This window comes from Aythya marila (assembly GCF_965140915.1).
Source record: "Aythya marila genome assembly, chromosome: 1".
In the NCBI taxonomy this organism is placed as follows: Eukaryota; Metazoa; Chordata; class Aves; order Anseriformes; family Anatidae; genus Aythya; species Aythya marila.
In genome coordinates this window covers 151,373,054-151,393,783 of record NC_139042.1, presented here as the reverse complement: position 1 = coordinate 151,393,783, position 20,730 = coordinate 151,373,054, and the positions used below count along the sequence as shown (strand labels likewise).

The following is a 20,730-nucleotide window of genomic DNA, read 5'->3' as shown; positions in this document are numbered from 1 at the left end:
TTGCCACCACCATCTTAGGTGTTGAATTTGTAGATTCTAGTTTTGCCCTGTAAAAGATGCCAAATGTGTGTGGAGATTATATAGTATTCTAATCAGGTTATGTCCTTTTGCTAAAGGAAAAGATGCTCTTATGGGCATTCTCTCTGCTTTTTGGAGAGTGGCAGTGTAAAAAAAGGTTGCTAATGTTCATTGCCTAAAACCTTATGAGCACTTAAGCACTTAATGCAGGTTCTCCTATAGAAGAACCTGCATTAACAGGGAGTTAAAGCTTTCAGACTGCAAATCACACCAACACAAGCCATTAAAGATAAAAGGCAGTGAAGAACTTCAGTGTCTTGCCTGCGCTCCACACAATTGTTCTTTATGTTGGCTACCTTTCTCTCCCTCCCACTGCCCAGATGTTTCCACTTGCACCTGTGAATTTCTGCTTTAACGAAATAAGGGGATCCAGAAACATGAAGGGAACACTTCTAAAATGTAGAAAAGATTCTCATAACTACAGAAGTATGGAACTCACATTGATTTTTCTCACCATCCCCATCCCTCTGAGGAGAATATGCGTCAAACTGAAAAACTAGGTATGCATTGCATATGAATTACTACTTAAGAGCTCATTCCCCAGAACAATGTTTTTGCAAAGTAGTAAATTCCACCTAACTGGTTCTTGACTACAGCATCTTTTGATTCCCTTTGAAATGACTGTGTTAATCAATTCAGACCCTTTAATTCTCCCTTCAAATAAAGGGTCTGGTAAGTGTAAGGAAACATCTTACCAAAAAAAAAAAAATAGCAGAGGGACCTGGTGCCTGATGAGAGATACCTCATCTACACTTTTAGTGAAAACCCTGGAGTTCTGGAAAGGGGTTGTGCATCATTCGTTTACCAAATCTCATGGTTTGGAACACAATGAGACCCATGTTTTCTATGTATGTGATGAGAGGCTTATAGAATTTATGGAACTGTCTACTCAAGGGGCAAAAAGTTGCTTTGATCGTTGCTTATTAGAATGGTGGTGAGTTTAGTAGTATGGAATATGAATAGAGTTGTATGAGATCACTTCTCTCTTGGCCAGAACTACCTAAGAGCAACTACTTTAGGTAGTATTTCTTGATGGAAGAGCTTAGTGTATATGTATTTTGAAAAGGAATTTAAGTGCACAGATGTAGTGATACTGCCAAATAATCTCTAATTATGATAAAGGGTGCATGCACATTTTAATTCCACCCATGTTTTGTTCCTGTATTGTCCCAGATAGGGTTATCTTCCACTATTCCAAATCTCTTAAGGTAATTTTGTTTGTTTGACGAAACCTACCAAAGAGATGAACAGGACAGATAGAATCAGAGGGGATTTCTATATATGTATATAAGCAAACATCACTCTTGCAAAGATCAACAATCTTACAACATGGGCGAAATGCAACCTTTCTGCTTCAGCGCTGTGGGACTAAGGACTGGGATACTACCACCAAGGGAAATGGATTAGATGGGGACAGGTTGGAGACCATATGGAAAAACAGAAGTCTCCAGCTCCAGCACCTCTAAGAGTGTGGGTGGCATGTTGTGGGACACAGCAGTGTTGGAAAGGCCTCCCATTTCCTGCACTGGACATCGCAGCAGATATCCTGTCTGTTCTCTGGGTGGTGGCAGCTGTGGTACTGGGAGCCAACCTGGTTCACCACAGCTCTGACATGGACAAAGCAACCTAACCTGTGGACTACAGCTATTCTGCTGTCCTAGATCACAGCTTACCTTGTCTGTTCTTGGGGCTGGTCTTCTGCAAAGTTTTTCATATGCCTATAAAAGCCTGGTTTTCTCTTGGAGAACTCACAACATGCAATGTTTAGTGTGCCTGCATGGCTTTTTTAGACTCGTGGTCTCAGCACCCACAGTCTGTGGTGACTCAGCAAGGCTAGGGATGGGATCTTGGATCTTGCTGAAAAGAGTCTCAGACCTCCACTGCGTCCTGGCACTTGCAACAAGCTCTAGAAAATTCCTAAGCTCCTGCAGCTTGACATCACAAAAACATGTAAATATAAAGAACCTATTCAAGATAAATTGCGGTGGCTGCTAGAACACTTGTAATTTTCTCTCCCTGTGAGTCCTGTTCAGTTGGATTTATGTCACACAGGAGGTTAAGAATCTATTTTCCATTTCTATGGGGCATAGTTTTCAACATGTATGCCAATTAGAAGCTATGTAATTTTTCTCATTAACAGTCTTAACTTAAACAGCCAAAAAGACATTTGTGCCCACGTTTCCACCACTTGCATTCCAGCCTGGTGTACTGCTGTATTTATTTCGCCTATATAATAGTTACATAATGTAATTCTCTTGGGTTCATTTCTCTTTGCTCACTGCTCCCTCCAAGTCCACTCAGTACTGTTATGTGTGTTTGGTCTGCTTTGACACTGTCTTCCCCTAAAGTTTTAAATAGCCGATGTACTGCTGATATGGTTCATCAGGGCCTAATACACATCTCAGGAGAGTAACAGGCTTGAGAGAGTACTTGAGGCAGAGCTGGTAACAAGCACAGGAACAACAGGAAGAGGCTAAGGAATTAATTGTACTCTACCCATCTGCAGAAGGGTTGGGCTGCTTGATGACCCAGGCAGGCTGATAACATTGTGCAAAGCCCCCAAGCAATTTTGTCTGCCCTCGAGTAATGCTGACAGTCATCTGGGGCTTTGATGCTCAAGCTGTGGCAGTCTGCTGCTGAAGAATGGATCCTTCAGGAATATTGTAAGGTTCCAGTACTGCCTGCTGACATCTGCCAGGTGAAGATTTGGTGCTCAGTACTCAGGAGATGGATGAAGTTTTAAATGCTGAAGGAGATTTGTTTCCTTTCTCCTGTTCAGATAGCAGGTGTGATTTTAAACTGGTGGAGACGGTATTTTTAGTGTTGTATTTCTTAGTAATTTAATTAACTAGTTGTCCTACTGAATCATTCTTCCCACTTCATCTTTTACAAAATAAGTCCATATCTTTCTGTTTCTGATGAAATGATGTGCTCCCAATGGAAGCATGCATGTTGCTTTCAGATGCGTAGAGTTAGCAGCCTGATAAGGAGGATGAAGTTGAAATGTTGTCTTGAGATAACCATCTTCTATCTCCAGAGAAAGGCAGATGCCCCAGGGTCAGCAAACATTCTCTTCTGAGTTTTAAACTTTTGTTTATGGAAGTAAGGGAAGAAGAGGGTATCAAAAGAAAAGAAAGAACATATCTATATGCTTACATCAAAACTAATTGGCAAATATGGAGCTGTGGAGCTACTGACCTTGTTGTGTAATTCTGTCATTCAAAGGATATTATTCAGTCCAATATATGTTAAGATGCCAGGACAGAGAGTACCATCTTAGCAAGCTTGGCACAGAATAGCAGTTACCAGTCAGTCTGGAGATAGGGTCTATTGAAATTTTCTTTAAAGGATGTTTTCAGAGTAACATATTGAGCATCAGTTATATCAGAGATGTAAATCATACTGAAACTCCCTTGTACTGTGCATCTGAGGCATGTCACCCGTATTTCTGAAGTCTCAAGCTCTCTGGCCAATCCAAACATTTTGTGACAACTGGCTTCAGGCACCTCTGTCTGCTGAGGCTGCTCTTTGCAGCAAAGGAATCTGAAAATTAGTATTTCCCTAAAGGCTACCACTTTTTTTTTAGCAGAAAGAGCATAGGTCTACAAAATCCCCTGGAATGTGATATTAATTTAGCTGATATAATTCCTCTTTCAAATCATTCTTCTAATGTCTTAAGACAGTATGCTCTGTTTGCACTTCTGGATTTGACGTTTTGTCACCTATAGTTGTAAAGACATCCTACTACTAGTTATTGCAGGAAGGGCAGGCCACAACTTTCTTTGTTCTGAGTCCAAATCTGCTCTGAGTGTCAATAAAACAAATGTTATTACAGTAGGAACTCAACAGTAGTGGGTAAGAGTATTAAAAGAATTGTGTGCACTTTGTTACTAGTATATAAAAATCAATCTACAGAGGCAAAATAGGTGTTGTGTGCACCTGATTGCTAGTATATAAAACAATCTATGGAGGCAAAGGAACAGATGAATAGGAGTGAACCCATGACAGCTGTATCAGACAGCACCCAATTTGTCATGCAAGTGTCACTTGTATCTAACCTTCACCATGTATATACTGTTGGATGGGATCATTCATGCCTTACTACACTGATGTGGTCAGGCATAAGTCTTCAAAAACACAATTCATTAGAACCCCAGTTTCTTATTCAAAAGTACTTAGAAGGGGAGAACACAAATTGTGAGTTATTTCAGGAGAAAACCCAACATCTGATGGCAGAAACCTGTTCTAACTGTAGCCTACAAGTACAAATGCTTTGAGGGTGTCATAGCATTTTGAGTGGAGACCTTCAGTAGTATAAAAGACATCTATCTAGGCATCTAACTCTTATTTGTGCCTATTTTTTCTATAAATCTTATCACTAGAAAGCAGGAGGTGAAAAAAAGTTTCTTGTTCACATAGGCATTTTTGAGTGATGCCGTTACTACAAGTTTGAAGACATAAAGACTTTGTTAAAACTCTATAGTGTCCATTCTTCTGTAATATCCAGCCTTACAAACTACATTAATAGAATACTGTTATGGTTGCAAAGTACTCAAAGATTAGGAAATGAGAACTAAATTATGCAACCTGAATTCAATCCCCCTCCCTTTTCTTCTTTTTTTTTTTTCCAGATTACAATTCCTAATCACACAATACAGTGACTTCTGCCAGACCTGTACTTTATTTGATGTGCAAAAAGGTCAGTTGTAGACTTGTTGGCACTCTTCAGTATCTTCACCTCTCTTACCTATGCCAGATTTTTTCATCCATGCAATCCTGTTTTTCATCTTGTATCCCAACTCCCAATCAAAACTCTTGTTTTCTTTTTGTCTCCCGTGGAAGAAATAAACTCTCCATTCTTAACTGCAGTATCTGTCCCTACCAGGACTCAAGCAGCCAGGGGAATCAGCTCAGAAAAACTGCTTTGTTCCTGCAGTGATGGGTAGAAAAGAAAAAATATCACTTGTTCTCTTGGATGAGTAGATTCAAAAAAATTCAAAGGAGGGTAAGCTTTCTTAGCTGTTGTATTAGACTAGCTAACACTAGAAAGAACAAGAGGTGTAAGCTCAAATTATGGGTATTATTCTTCAAAGATGCAGCTGTCCCCTTTATCAAGCCTCTACTAATCACACAGTGATTTTTAAGGGTTTACATAAGAAAAACTCCACTGATGTCCACATAGCAGTGGCATCGTTCCCTAGAAAAACTCTCAGATGATCCCTTAAATCCGTCACTAGTTTTGAGAGTCTTATTGCTGACCACCCAGTAATATGCAGCTGAATACTACCTCTCAATCTTGTCACAGATTATCCTGCACAAAAAGGACTGGAAACTAGTCCTTACTTTCAATGAGCTAATTGATGAAAGTGTTACTCGCCTATACTACAGCACAGTAATTGCCATAGTAGAGATAACGCTGAATTTGCCATAAAGCTTGTTCTCGAGAAGTTGCATCTTTTTCATCTTAATCTGAGAGGAGGTAAGAAAACAGAATACCTCCTAATGATGATTACTTATCTTGGCTGCATCTATTTTGCCTTTGGTTATGCTGAGTGGAAGAAGGTGGGAAAAGTTTCAAAAAGCCATTGGCATCAAGCCTGGTTCTGGAGAAATTTTGAGTCATTTCTTTTCGTTGGAGTTACTTTAATATCACCTGGCATAGAAACAATAAGGCAGCACACTTGGAAATATTATCAACATAGACAAAGGGCACCATGCCAGCATAATTTTTGATTACAGTGCTGTGATCTTGTGCATTGGAGAAGTGGTATTTAAAAATATTTTCACTATCTGTAAATAAAATTCTTTTAACTGACTTAAGTACATGTCGATTTCATTGGAAACTTTGCTTGATCTGGTCTCTCTCTCTTTTTTTTTTTTTTTTTTTTTTTTTTAAGGTACTGCAGAAACTGAATTCTGATACCATCCCTGATAGTAAAAGCTTATTCTCTTCCTCGGCACACAATCTGACACTGACTGCAATCTTAGAGTAAGTAGCAATGCCAGCACCTCTGTGGTTGCCAAGTTCAGAGAAGCAAATACACGCGCAGAGTGTATAATACCAATTGAATTGGTTGGGCTTTTTTGAATCTGTTGCTGGGTTTCTTCAATGTCACCTTCAGACTTTGAAGGACTGTCCTTTTTCTGAGTGCACATTGTCAGCTTGGCCTCTAGTATGTCTAACAGCTTTAGTTTCACCTAAGAATCAATGAAAAAGCCCAACTGTGTCAAGATGCCATCTGAATCACAAAATACTGAAGTGTTAAAATACTTCTCCAGGAAAGAAAAGGTGTGTAATGTTGACAGGTTCATTGGTGCTAGTATTGGTCTTGCCTTGTTGTTTGACCTTAGCATCAACTTCTCTGTAACTGCTGGTGAGACTGAAAAGAATTATCCTTTTGTTACTGACAGTTTCACTGTTGAGATGGGGTGACCTTTCCTATTCTTTTGCCAACGTAGCAAGCCCAGATCATAGTTCACAACTTCTCAAATGCCAGCAAGAACACAGAAACTTCCTTCAGCATTGACAGTCTTGGCTACAGAGAGCTGGATGCTGCTCACTCTTGCATCTCAGCCCTGCCAAGAGAACCTTTTAGTTTATTAACAGTAGGCTTCTGAGATACACACCATTTGTTACCACTAGATGAGTTCATGTTTGTATGCTTGTCTGGATTACAGTTCTCGTTCATATTCAAAAATAAGATACATAAACTTTCATTGTGCTTTTTTTTGTCAAACAAGGATATGGAAGTGGACTTTGTTCTGTTAATTTTGTAAAACTGCCAAAAAAAGACATATCATGCTGGCTAGTTGTTCGGATGACCAAAAGCAAACAAGGCTGTGTCATTAAATAGGATCTGGGTTTTGTTTTACCCTCCCTTCACTTAACAGCAGCAGCTAAAATGCACTTTCTTCTTTCCAGAAAAATTCTCTAGGAAATGTTTAAAAGTATGGCCCTCAGTGGGAGAGGGGGAAATACAGAAATTCTAGATCTGACTGATAATTATGGTCACTTGTTTTTGTTCAACAAGTATTCCTATTTGACTCATTTGGTAGTGACTTTTAAGTAAATTTGGGATGATTTATTTGTGTACACTCTCTATTTTTAATTCAGGCATGTTTATCCAGATTGTAGAGGCCTGACCATTGATACAAAATTTAGAATTATTATAACAAATATTTATATAATGCATTCACTTGTAATAGATGTATGTTGTTATCATTTATCTATTTCAGTTTGTTTACACTGTAGATCTACACTTATTCTTTAGGAATGTAGATTTTTTTTTGGTCAGACTTACGAGAGCTCTAATATAAAATCAGCATGTATGTGACAGCCAGATGTGTTGCTGCTACGCTAGGTGCCTAAGGAAGCAATCAAAGCACCCTCCAAACATGCTTAACTCACTGAGTTAAGAATATTGGAGCTGACAGATGAAGTTGGCCATAAAGGACATTGCTTGGACTGCATGGAAGTTGATGGACATCTTAACACTGTTTACTTAATCATCAGAAGGCTTACTGTTGTTGGTTGTCTGAAGAGGCTATTTGACTGTGGGAATTACTCATTTGTCACAGGTATTCTCTGAGTTTATATAACTGGCAGTTATTTCTGCCTTCTGGCAGAAACACACTGTCAATGATTGAATGAGCCTTCTCGCTCTTTTAAAGAAGACAGAATTCTTCAACTACTGTAAGGCCAGTTTTCCTTCTAATTAGCATCCTGGCTCTGGGGAGGCCTGTATTGGTAACACTTTCAGAAGTTAATGAAGCTATTCTGAAAGCAATTCAACCTTCCATGTATAAGGCAGGTGCTTTTAATAGAAACAAAAGGTCTTGTTTTGATCAGGTAGAGCATCCTCATTTTCACCTGAGAAATGACAGGTGTCCTTAGAAGAATTAAAATCTAAATGTGTAAGGCTCGGAGTGGAAGAGCAATACACTGTGCTTTTTAATATTTCTAGTAAGGATAGCAGATACCTAATTATACAGGTCTACAACTCAGTTGAGTCTTGTCATAATTTTAGTTAGCGTTCATACTGCAAGGCAATAATTGGAGAAGCGTAACAAAAGAAAATAGATTGCAACAAGAGAGAGACACACCCAGTACTACTTTGGGGCTGAGATGAAGCAAATAGAAATTACTAAAATGAAACTTCATAAAATTGTGTGTATATGTATATACATGTATGTGTATATATATTTTTCCAGAACACAGAGTGGATACCACAGAAATCACTGCAGCTGCTCCACTGCCTTCAACATACCTTGATTTATGTTTAAGAGTACCTGGGTCAGTTTCACATTCCTAGATAGGGAAGTTTAAAGTTACTTCAAAGTTTGTGTGCTGCTTTTCTTCACCAGAAGTTTCTGTAAATGGAAAGATACATGACTACTTACGCTACGGTATATTTATCCAGGATTTCACTGCAGATAGCATAAGTGTGAAGACTTTTTTGTTAGAAAACAAACAACAACAACAAAAAAAAACAGTACCATTTCAAACACAGCACTTGTTACTGTATAGGATGTACTTAAGCATTACGGAAAACTCTGGAAGCATTGGCATTAACTTTATGGAGTGCAAAACAGTCTTTTGAGTTGCATGAGTGAGATTAGCAAAATCGTAAGCAATTATTTCTACAAGTAGAAATACAAAATTGACTTAACCACCATCTTGGTAAGTCCCAAATAAATCTGATTTCAGTTTAATAGTATTTCTTTAACTTCATAAAATTAAAGCTGCATCATGTTTATTCTTCCTTAGTTTTTATGGTTTTAAAAACAGCATTCCTTCTATTAAAAACGCTATTCTAAAAGCAAAAAAAAAAAAAAAAATCTAAATGACTAAGTCATAACAAAGGAAAATTAGTAACTGGCAGCAATGGTAAAACAGAAAATCTACATGAAGGTTTCTCAGAGGTTCAAGATAAACAAATAGAGGACAATGCCCCTTTCCTTCAACTTTTCTTAGACCTAGTACTATAGCGTAGTACTATCTAAGACCCAGTATTAATGTTTACCTTTTGGTGTCAAGAAGTACAACTGAATTCCAGGAGAAACACGTATAAAATTAAACACAATTTATCACAGAACATTCAGTTTGTCAGAAATTTATTCTGGCACACAAGAGAAATATTGATGTTTTAATAATTTAACTTCATTTGAATTCTAAAAGTTTTAGGCTTTCATGATATTTTCTAGTTATTTAAAGGCATGTATTTTAACAGGCTTTTCTTTCAGTTTCTGTAAGTCCAGGGACTCTGCATTTTGTTCTGGCTTTCCTGTTCGTTGTTGTTGTTTTTGTTTGTTTTATTACATGCACAGGATAATCTGCATTAAATTTTAATTTAGTGTCCATAGTGGAAAGCTTATGTAACAGAGCTTCCATTTTATAATCAAGAGCTGGAAAATTATAGATTATATTTCATCCATTTCCTGTCTAAAAGATTTTTCCAACTACAAAAGATGTTGTGGCCTTTAGTAGTCCTGTATTCACTGCAGTGGCAGATGATAATAATCTCACAAGCTAGGACTTGCTTCAGACTTCTGGTTTTGCTCCAATATCATTAACAGTTGTGCAATTTTGCATATAGAAGTCAAGAGCAGCAATTTATGAACAGAGTCCTAACCTGCATTGAAGTGGATCGGTTAACACAATTCAGCCAGCCCTGCTAAACCAGATTTGAATTTCTGTTCCCTGTGAGAATAGCCTGAATTGTTGATTTCTATGCAAAAGTAGTTATTTTATCAATTCCACACAAAAGCATCTCACGGAGGACTTAGTTTTGTCTGTGCATGTCCCATATCTTGAGTGTGATGCAGCAGCATCAGCCTTGCTAGGTATTTAAAATGCTGATTAATCACAGGAGTGTGTGTTGAGGAACAGGGGCACAGAAATCTAATTTCCACAGAAATCTGTCACATAATGCACTGTTAGAGCAGTACAGAACTTTTAAGTTACCTGCTGAACAAATTACTTTTTTTTTTTTTTGAAGACCTCATGTTGGCTGACTTTAGCTTATCAATGAAGCAGCTGTAAGAATGTCACAAGGACTTCATTGGTGTGAAATGGGAGACAAACTTCAAGTACATTACTGGTTTGAATACTTTTGGGCCTTAGACCCCTTCCGCTCCTTCACGTAAAATGGCTATATTGGAAACAGATTTTGTTCTTTTAATCAAAACTCATCTAATCTGTAAAGGTTCAGTGTCTTATGAACAGACTTAGTTCTTTCTACTGATGTTCTAGTGTAGTGAAAATACTATAATGTATTTGAAGACATGCATTGTTATGACTTTATCTCCTTTCTCCAATAAGGAAACAAGACCAAACACTTGCATGGTAACTCATACCAGTATAATTTATTGTATTGCACATTTGAGGTAACCCCTAAAAGCTCTTATAAGAGCCTTTATATTAGCACCATCTCAAAATAGATATTTCTATTCAAAAGGGAATGTCTGGATTACGTATTTTTTATTAATAGGACTGTTAAATCTTTTGGATTTGCAACCTTAAATAACTGTTTATTTTTAAAAACTCTATACTTGACATTACTATAGGTTTTGCTATTTAATGTAAGTAGACCTCCGGCTCCAGAACCTGTGTTGGTTCTCGAAAAAGTTTCTTTCTGGCTGAATGAGATCTGAAATGCAAGTATTTGCAGCTAATTTTTATTTTTACATGTCTTTGGCATAAGTATCATTCTGTGCTGGTTTTTACTCCATGTCCAAATCAATTGCCACATCAGGATCTTCAAGGACAAAGACCGATGGGGTGATTTTATGATTAACAGGAAAAGATTACTTGTTTATAAACATAGTTTCTGAAAAACTCTATCTTCACAGGTAGTTGCTTCTCCTGTCCATGTTAGTTCTCGTAACCTGGTGGTAATCATTCTCAGCCAGAGCTTGATGAATGCTCCTGTGGGCTTGAACAACTGTTGTCCATTTTGTGTAGGAAAGCAACCTGACAGATGCAGAGCAATTTCAAGTACAGTACTTTGCTGCACTATTAAGCTCCATCATTTGTCATGTATGGAGGCACATTAGACAATCCTAATAATCCATGCTGCTCTTAAAACCTAAAAAATGTGGTTGCTGAGACTTCCCTGCTCTAAGAGTAGATAAAAACTTTATGAATCTGCGGAAATTGTTCAGTATTTTGTAGGATCAGACTCTGACAATTTACCAGTCTTTAAGACACAGCATGACACAAAAAAATGTTTATCTGCTGAGACTTCCAGTGATAGGCAGTAGACAACCTGGTTTTCTTAATAATGAAGCCGTATATACAGTCTTGTTTCCTCCTTCATACATCTCCAGCAATTCTTTCATCATGACTGTCACCAAAGCAGTTACAAACCTTCACCAGTGCAAGAAAAGATAAAGACATGTTATTACATGATAGCTGATCCTTTAGCTTCACTTAGGAGAATGGACAGAATAACTCACTTCAGTATAGCTCATTTCTGACTTTGATCTGCTCAAGAAAATAACTAGTGTAATAGAGACTGATCTGTATGTTACTGTAGCTTTCCCAAAAATCATTCAGATCCAAATTCAATTCTTTTTACAGATATGCAGAGTTGTGTTGTTTTTTTTTTTTTTTTTTCCTCCAAAATAGTTTCTTAGTTGTCAAAATATGTCAAAATGTTAAGTCTCTAACACTTATGTGATATCACTGGCATGTTCAACTTCATGATTTACTCCAGTTCATCTGATACCACTCCTGACTACAGCAGCAGGCACTGCTGGCGGCAGAATACTAAGTTTGACAGACCGATGCCTTAATCAGGTCTGGCAAACACTGTCTTCTCATGAATAATCTGCTCCAGAGTTCACAGCATTTCGGTAGAGTGTACTGCAAAATGTTAACTTCTGCCCACAATATAGCAACTTCTGATTAAGTTACAGCATTTAAGTGGTGGATGTGAGAAATTAGCATCTCTGGTATCCTTTACTGAACAACATTCTTCCCTAAAGCATTCCTTTATTGTCCTGGAGAAAGAAAGCAATAAGTACTGAATAATGGTATCCCTGTTATTTCTACTTCTGATTATTTACATTATCACTCAAAGCACGTGTCCACTTTCCTTCCTCTTCCCTTCTAAGAACGGATCAACGCCTTTTTAACACTGGGTTGCGTTCACGTTTGCTCCCCTCCCGTGATTTCTGCCCTGCTCGTACTTTTCAGGGAATTTCAGATCCCATCCACAGCGCTCATCGCACGGTCCTCTCAGCATGATACCGTGGCGAAACGCTCCATTTAACGACGGAGCGACGCAAAACCGATGAATAAAGATAACGAAAGAAAGAGCCGTGATGACAGCTGTGCCCGCGGCGTGGGGGAATAAGGTGCGTTCATCGCCTCGCCGCCACGCAGGAGGATGTGGGCAGCGAGGCAGGCAGAGGAGGCGCTGGATTCGGGCGTGTTACCGGCTGTAGGATGCTTTTTGCTCACCCCGAACCCCCCCCCCGCGGTCCCGGGGCACCCCCGGCTCTCCCCTCACTCACCCCGGCGGCCGGGCCCAGGTGCGGCGGCCCCGGGCGCCGCTCGGCGAAGCCGCCGCTGGTTGGGCGCCGGGCGGCTGTCGCTGGGCGGTGTGTCACGGGCTGGCTCCGCCTCGGCCCCGCGCCTCCGCCCGCCCATGCACAGACATGACACAGGCACACAGGCACTGCAGCTGCCGCTGAGCCCCGGGCAGAGCGGCGGAGGCGAGCGCGGCCGGTTGTCGGTAGCCGCCGGTGGGCAGCGGCGGCTGCCCTGCGACCCTGCCTCCGCCTGCCCTCGGGCGGGGGGCAGCCTACGGCGGCGGGACCCGCAGGGGGCAGCCTGGCACCGGGCGCCGGAGGGAGCCGGCGGGGGCAGGCTGGCAGCGGGGAAGGGGCGGGAGGCAAGGAAGGAAGGAAGGAAGGAAGGAAGGAAGAAAGGGGAAGGGGGCAGCCTGGCGCTCGGACCCGGAGGCGGCCGCCGGGCAGCGGCACGGAGCGAGCCCGGGCGGAGCGCGGCACCCAGCGGCCGCTGAGGCTGGGCCGGCAGCGGTAGCGGCGGCGGTGCCGGAGGAAGCCTCCCCGTGGCCGGCAGCGCCGTGCCGGTGACCTTCCCGGGGCCGCCAGCCCCTCGCCAGGCCTCGTCTCCCCGCGGAGATCGCGGACCAGGCCCCGGGGAGAGGCCGGGAGGCCGGCCCGGAGCCCCCCCCCTCCGTCGCCCCCCGGGTCCTGCTGGCCGCCGGCGGGGCCTGTGCACCGCGCCGCTGGCCGCCGGGGAGAGAGAGGGGCGGGGAAGGCGAGCGGGACGGCCGGCCGGGGAGCGGGCAGGCCCCGAAGAGACAGAGAGAACCGGGCGGAGGAGGCGCATCCCGGGGAGAGCGGGGTCCTCCCCGCCGCCCTCCTCCTCCTCCTCCTCATCCCCATCCCGCGGAGAGTGGAGCCGCCGGTGCCGCCCCGGCTGGGACCCGCCGGCTGACACCGCTCCGGGGACCGAGCCGGAGCTGCCCGCACCCCCCCACCCCTCCCCCGGAGCGAAGGAGGCTGAAGGATCGCTGGGCTGCCCGGGCAGGGGGGCGCTGGGCAGCCCGCCGCCCCCCCGGGAAGGTGAGTGCCTGCTCGGGTCGTAGCGCTGCGCTTATTTTACCTCCCGAGCCCTTATTCCAGCCCCGGGGGCTTGTCCTGCCCGGAGAGGGGTGAGCGGGTCCCGCCGAGGTGTGCGGGGGAACCGGGGGCTGCCACCCCGTGTGGGGAGTCCCGGCTGCCGAGCCGCACCTGCCCCAGGGCTAAGCCGGAGTTTCACCGGGACACCGAGGAGGGTTCCCCCTCCGGCAGGCACCTCCTGTCCGGGAGGGAGCTGCGTGGTTTCAGATCGTTCATCCGTGCTCACCAAGGGGTTGGGAAAGCAGCAACTTGCGGCCTCCGTGGAGGTGACGTGAAGTTTGGTAATGCCTTATGTAACACTTTTTTTTGGAGGGACTCCTGGCTCCTGGGTTGTGCCCCGTTTGGTTTTCGGAGAGCAAGTGGTTTCCCTTCTCTGCGGAGCATCACACAGGCGCTCCTTGTACGGGCTTTCACCTGAGTACGGTGCCTCCTGCTTTGTTCAACTTGGTACGGGGGCATTGCTAGAGAGCAGACAGAGCCTACTTTTTCCCAATATGTATCGTTAAACTCAAAATTCGCCCGAGGAGGCATCTGAACTGTTGTTACAGGGTCTTACCTTTTTGTATATGTCTAGCGCTTGGTTTTTATTACACTCTTAAAATTATTACAGGAGGCATTTTCACAGGCGTGACTGTCATTTATGTATTCTGGAAGGTATAGATGCCAGGGTAGAAATACTAATGAATCAAAAGTCTTTCAAACAGTGTTAGCTTTCTTTTTATACAGTTTCAGTGCTAGAAGGAAGAGAAAGCCCTAGGCTAAACAAAGTGCTGCGTTAAAACCAGATTTGGCTATTGCCAACAGGTCAGCACATTTCATTTAATGAAATCTTCTGGATATAAATTAATTTTCCTTGTATAACACTTATTATTTTACTTGCTTAGAAACAACAGGGAAATTAGGTAAGTCATCTGGAAGGCTTCCTTGCTTCCCATTTCCCTGCAGTTTCTCTAAGTGGTCATCTTCTACTTAAAAAAAATAAAATGTTACTTCACACAAAAAGACAGTGTAGTGATTTGCTACATGTTCTTTAGACTCCTACTGCATAGGTACGCTAGGGGGACTAGTTTGGTGGTGTTTTTTTCCCGTTCACTGGTGAAAATGCACAGACTAATGCAATAATGCATATGAAAAGAAGACTTCTTCCATTGCCTTATAGCATTCCATCATTAGTCTATGAGCTTAAAGGAAAAATCTGAAGTATAAATGCAGATGATGAGTTCAGGGCAGGGGAAATATTTTAACAAAATCATTCTACCTCATTCTGTGTTTCCTGCTGCAAACGGAGATAAGTTATCGAAGGTTAGTTTATGCATAAGAACAGAACAAGCAAACAGATCCCCCAAATCTCCTCAGTCTGTTGCTTTCTTTTTTTTTTAATGGAGAAACGAACAAGGTGGAACAGGTCTCCCTAGGCTTCATGAAAACTGCAAATTGCTGATAAGTATTACAAGTTTGAAATGTGGAATTCTTATTGCTTAGGTGTCCTGTGACGGCCCCTGATCAGCAAGTCATGTAGAAGCCGCAGGAACTGCAGTCTCTGATGGATAATTGGATTGGTAGGTTCTTCTTATGCTTGTTTTTTTTCCTCATTTAATTGCCCACTTGTGATAGCAGTTTCCTTTTCTCCACCCTGTTGATTTTATTTCCTGCAATTTTTGATTTATGTTGTGTGTTGCATCTTTTCTGTTCAAAGTACATACTCCCTTCTCAGTTGCTGGTAAGGAAAGCACAATATTTTCATGACAGTATGTGGCAAGATTAATGTCTTCATTAATATCAGCAATATTCATGGCAACTTTTTTTCTCCTGTGTTCAGGTGTTATAAAAATAAGTTTTTTCAGGCCTGGGGAAATATGCACTGGGTTTCTTTAAAGGCATTCTGAAAATAATATTACTTATATATTGGATTCTCTGTGTCATCTATTCAGTCTACTGGAATTCCAAGGTATAGCACCTCAGAAAGCCAGAGTACAGAGTGTTGTGAACAACTAGATGTCTTTTGGAAGCATTAAGATATGTCACCAGCTCGGTCTGCTGAAATTTCAGAGTGTAGGACATAATAGTAGCAAAAGTAGTATTCTTGAATGAATTACAGAAAACTGGTAAAACAAGGCATATGCATGTGTATTTTATACCAGAAAACTGATAAAACTTCCTTGCACATCCATGTCATTAAACAGAAGTATTAAGTTTTAAGGGAACAATCCTCCAAAGTATTACTTGTGTTATTATTTCTTGCTTAATTATTTATTTTTGACTAGAATAAATGATCAATCGTCAGTAGACGCTTACTGGACTACTCTCTCATCTTTCTGTTTTCCTTTTGGTGCATGTGCATTTATAATAGGAATCTTAAAAAAACAGCAAGCATGCACATGCACAAAACAGACGAATACCCAAGCCATTTTGTCAGATGTTTGTTAACTGAAGTCTCATAATGAGTAAAATTTACAATCTGATGTCAAAGTTTGTTATATATGCTAATCTCAGTTCATGTGCAAACTCCTGTTGATGGGGGTTGCTGGATCTAGAACAACATATGTCCCTTTTTCTATTTTTTTTTTGTCCAGGCACCTAGGCTTATATGAAGGAGTCTGTTAATGAGCCCTTGTCATCTTTGATTGAAGACCTTTCATCAGCTGCGTTAGAATTAATTGAGAAATAGCCATTTTAAGGGTATGATATGAAAAAATAGTTATGCCAGAAATATGACCTATATATTCTAATAATATTAATATAAAGACTTGCTTGAGATGAAGATACAACAGCCAGTGCAAATTTACAGTTGGTCATTCTTCATGAGTTTATCTCTGCAGGGTTAGCTGTATTTGCCTAATTCTGTGACTAAAGAACTTCCTGAACAGTAGCTCTGTGTAAGAAAGCACATATACACAAACACACATGGTGTTTCTGCCCTGCTCGTTGTCTGACTTTGATGCATCTTTCTTTTTGTAGTGAATGCTACCTTTAAAAAAACGTCATTTTTTAGTATTCCATGTGTTGTGGTTCATGAGCTGGAGAGTAAGAACTACTCTTTGGGAAAGTAAATTTTTTTTGCTTTTCATTGGGTTGGTATTTTTCTCTTCCTTGTGGTACCCCCACCTGAAGATAAGGGTTAAGAAATGGGGTTTGAACCTTTTGGGGATTCATGACTCCTTTTGGTGTCACCTGGCTTAGCATTTGAACACCTGTCCAGTCGCTTTTCAAAGCCTGCTCAATTCATGGTTGTAAATGGGGAGTAACAGATACCAAATTCTATTTTATAGGGAACTTTGTAGCTCAAAAATCAAGAAGAAATTTGCTAGAAAGGATTATCCTGGCCTTGGCACTGACTTTGAAGCAAAACTGCCAAGGCTGGAATCCTTGTGTAAGTGCAATCTCTGTCAGAATTAGAAGCAAACAGAGTAAACAGTTCCTTTACTTGGCTTAATTTGTAGATCAGACTAAGTCTGATCTAATAGTACTTACAGTAGTATGCAATTCACTGTTCTTTCCAGGATATAACTACTACTTCCACAGCAAGGGAGTTACTGGGTAGAAGCTACACTGAAGTATAATTGGCGAGAGGAACCCCAGCAACGTCTATTTCATTCTATGGCAAAAACACAGACCTAATCACAGAGCCTAATGATGGAGGAAGCTGGAAATCTGAGACAGTGCGGGAAGAATGCAGTCTTCCTTGCCAACCTCCATATAAAACAGATACACTTGAAAATAATGAAAAGGAGTAGATGGCTTTTAAAGGAAAGTATTCTCTGTCCTTATGCTTCCCATCTCTTGATCGGTGATACAAGGAAATAGATGCCACAATTCTACACTTTCCCCAAGTGTTTCTGAGTATTGATAAGTCATTTCTATGACTAGGTCAGTTTCAGGGAACTGGAGATGTGTGTTGCATATAACAACCCAGCCCCTATGCATGTTGGAAGACATCTGACAACTAAGGCTTAATAAAGAGGAGAAAACTATAAAACTGTTATTGTGCAATAACATAATTATTTGGTTAAATACAGATGTGGAGAATAAAGAATTTTGCTTTAGGAGGTGGGCTGAGGAAGAGGAGAGAAGAACAGTTGTGGAATTTGATTAAATATATATATATATATATATGTGAAACTATTCATTTTCTTTCAGCTTTCAGATAGACTTTTATACTTGTTAAGGGACTTGGGAATGAATATATCTGTTTGCAGAAAAGAGTATTTTTCATTCTAGAGTGAAAGGTGTTACTGAATGATGAAGGGGCGGAGGGAGAGAACGACAAAAAGAATTGTGAACTGTTTGGACAAGGTAGAGCTTCCATCTGATATTCAGACTTCCCAACACAGCTTCTCTTAGCTACATGTAACTTTCCTCTTCTCTAACTCAGTGGTGTTCCCCTAACCCTCCGTCACCTCAGTACTGAATTCCTTTGGAGATTATTTTCCATTCTGTCTTCAGTTAATGCTGCTGATGATCAATACTGCAAATGGAATTTGATGTTCAGAAATTACTGGACTTCAGTGTATGAATCTGCCTAATTCAATCTTTTTCAGGCTGAAGATACTAGAAGTGCATATGCTACTGGGTAGATAGAAGAAATGAAAACCCATCATTCTAAATCCCTAAATATATGCTGTTTAGATAATGTTGTTCTTAAGAATCTCAGCTTTCATTTGTTTTCAAACAGAAGGGTGTCCTAGGCTTCACATTTTTTTTTTTTTATAGAAAACGAAGTGACATTAGCTTTAAGAGTCTGAAAGCAGAAGTTAAATACTGTAGTCTCATCTTTTTTTCAATCCTAAGACTGGTTCTGGAATATGACTCAGATTTAAACACAGGGAGGTTATCATTCATGTACAGCAAGTCCTCTAAGATAAAATATTGGATGGTGTGCTTGAGAATTCTTAAACAAGATAACAGTAGATCCTACCTCTTTAAAAGGGCAAAATTATCTGTATTTGTGGATTCTTTGGTGTTGAATGTACCATACGGCAAGATGCTGCTCTGTTAGAGATCTGGAGCATTTAGGAATGGGACCCCTGTAAAGGTGGAAATTTTCTGTTTTTATTATTGGAATATTTTATGTCCCTGCACTTGGTGTTCCAGAGCTTTTTAATAGCAACTACATTTACGAGAGATCTGTTCATCTTCCGTGACTTCCAAGTAGTAGGAATTGGTAGGTATTGATGCCATAAACCCTTGTAAGTGCTAGGAAAGTTGCTATGTACTGCCATGTTGACATTAACTTCCACAAAACAAAAAATGATCAGATTAAAGAAATGGTAGAATCTTTTAGTCTGGGATATCTTTCTTCATTAAGATGTGTGTTGACAAAATGCAAGATGCTGCAAATGGAGAACAAGGGGAAAAAAATCAGTACTGATACCGAGTCTACCCCTAATAGGATGTACTAGTGGCTAAAACGGACCACTTGGTGATGGACAGGAAAAGGAAGCTTTTGTACTTGATGTTGTTGATCTTGTACCAAGGGTCTGAGACTACCATAATGCAGAGGAGGAAATAAAGAAATTTGGTCTGTGCCATTACCTCAGAGAGCAAAAATGAAATATGCAAGCTGAGAATGTTTCAGATGCAGCTGTCTTAATCGCACTATGATTGCTGGACAATGAGTTTAAAACTTTAAGAAAGAAGCAATGTGTGTGACTTGGTCTAGGACAGTAACTTTGCATCATTCCATGGCTGCTTTCAGACCTTGGTTGTGAAGAGGAAAGTGTACCAGCAGTGGCTTAAGTTACTAGATTTCCTTCCCAACATTGTGGTTTGTCTCCCATTTCCCTTGTTTTCAATATAATGTTAGTGCAGTTTAAGGGCTGCTAGGTTAAAATAGCAGCATTCTAGCATTGTTCAAATTCACCTCGTTCAGATTAGCAGTGCAGGTCCTTAATCAACATAACACCTCCTTCCTTATAGGGGCTTTCCCTCGGGAATGATTCCTATATGGCTTAAATCAGATGACTTTCCACCTGGTTTGGACAGCTGGGAACCATGCATGATACTGCCTTGCAATGTGGTTATTGATCTTGGAATTTACACCTCTACTGCTGGCATCCAGAACCTTGCAGCTTGCTTTTGCATGCTTGGCAGGGCCAGTTGGGTGTAAAATCTTCTCCATATCTCCAGTGTCCACTGCTCACACATGAGTGTTCACACCTGTCACCTGAGGTATATCACGCTGCATCATCTGTGGAGAATGTCTGAAATACTCTTCAATAGGCTTAGGTCCTGATTTATGTTACAATCACAATGTAACTGTGCACAGCTGGTAAATTGGCTGAGAAGAAAGATGTTCTTAACATATTTTTTTTTCTTAGGATGAGTAAAATAGTAATATTGTGTCACTACTACGTGAGGAACTGAAACTGATGACAGTAGTCTTCGTCTACAGAATAACTTTGCCAATTCTCCAGTCTTAAGCATGTTGTGGAAAAAAATAATTTCATAGATTCTTGAATGTTTTACAGAACAGGCTGGAGTGAGGTAAATGACACAGTAGAAAGATAAACTGATGCACTGCAGGTGAAGTGATGTGGGCAAAGTTTGCCAGGTCGTCAGTCAAAAAACCACAAGCAGAACTCCGATTTCCTGAGTCATAGCTGTGTACTCTTAGCAAGTGAAACACCTATGTCTTTAGCAAAAAATATTGCCTAATATAGTTGTGCTTAAGATGATGAAACAGAGTCCCTGATGATACTTGGCTTGTAGAATCATGGAATGGCCTGGGTTGAAAAGGGCCTTAAAGATCATCTAGTTTCAACCCCCCTGCTCTGGGCAGGATTGCCAACCACTAGAGCAGGCTGCCCAGAGCCTCATCCAGCCTGGCCTTGAATGCCTCCAGGGATGGGGCATCCACAACCTATCTGGGCAACCTGTGCCAGTGTCTCAGCACCTTCTGAGTGAAAAATTTTCTCCTACTATGTAACCTAAATTTCCCCTGTCTTAGTTTAAAACCATTCCCCCTTGTCCTATCACTATCAACACATGTAAACAGGT

At 41.1% G+C, this 20,730-nt stretch overlaps 2 protein-coding genes across 3 annotated transcripts in view; one reads left to right on the top strand and one right to left on the bottom strand.

The window, feature by feature from the left end:
* Positions 1–3,039: 3,039 nt before the first annotated feature.
* On the bottom strand, positions 3,040–13,674 carry LOC309879443 (uncharacterized protein). Its single transcript, XM_082763094.1, has 3 exons — positions 12,598–13,674; positions 8,346–8,448; positions 3,040–3,165 (listed from the first exon to the last, which is right to left on the bottom strand). Exons 1-2 carry the CDS (start codon positions 13,439–13,441, stop codon positions 8,387–8,389), a joined length of 906 nt encoding a protein of 301 aa, XP_082619220.1. The 5' UTR covers positions 13,442–13,674; the 3' UTR covers positions 3,040–3,165; positions 8,346–8,386.
* LARGE1 (LARGE xylosyl- and glucuronyltransferase 1) overlaps positions 13,572–20,730 on the top strand; it is a 282,370-nt gene continuing 275,211 nt past the window's right edge. Inside the window, exons 1-3 of one of the 2 annotated variants that reach the window (XM_082763071.1) lie at positions 13,572–13,677; positions 15,217–15,293; positions 16,308–16,413. The gene's annotated coding sequence lies outside the window, so the exon portion shown is untranslated. The remainder of the gene's footprint in view (positions 13,678–15,216; positions 15,294–16,307; positions 16,414–20,730) is intronic. The other variant, XM_082763070.1, reaches the window with a different exon arrangement.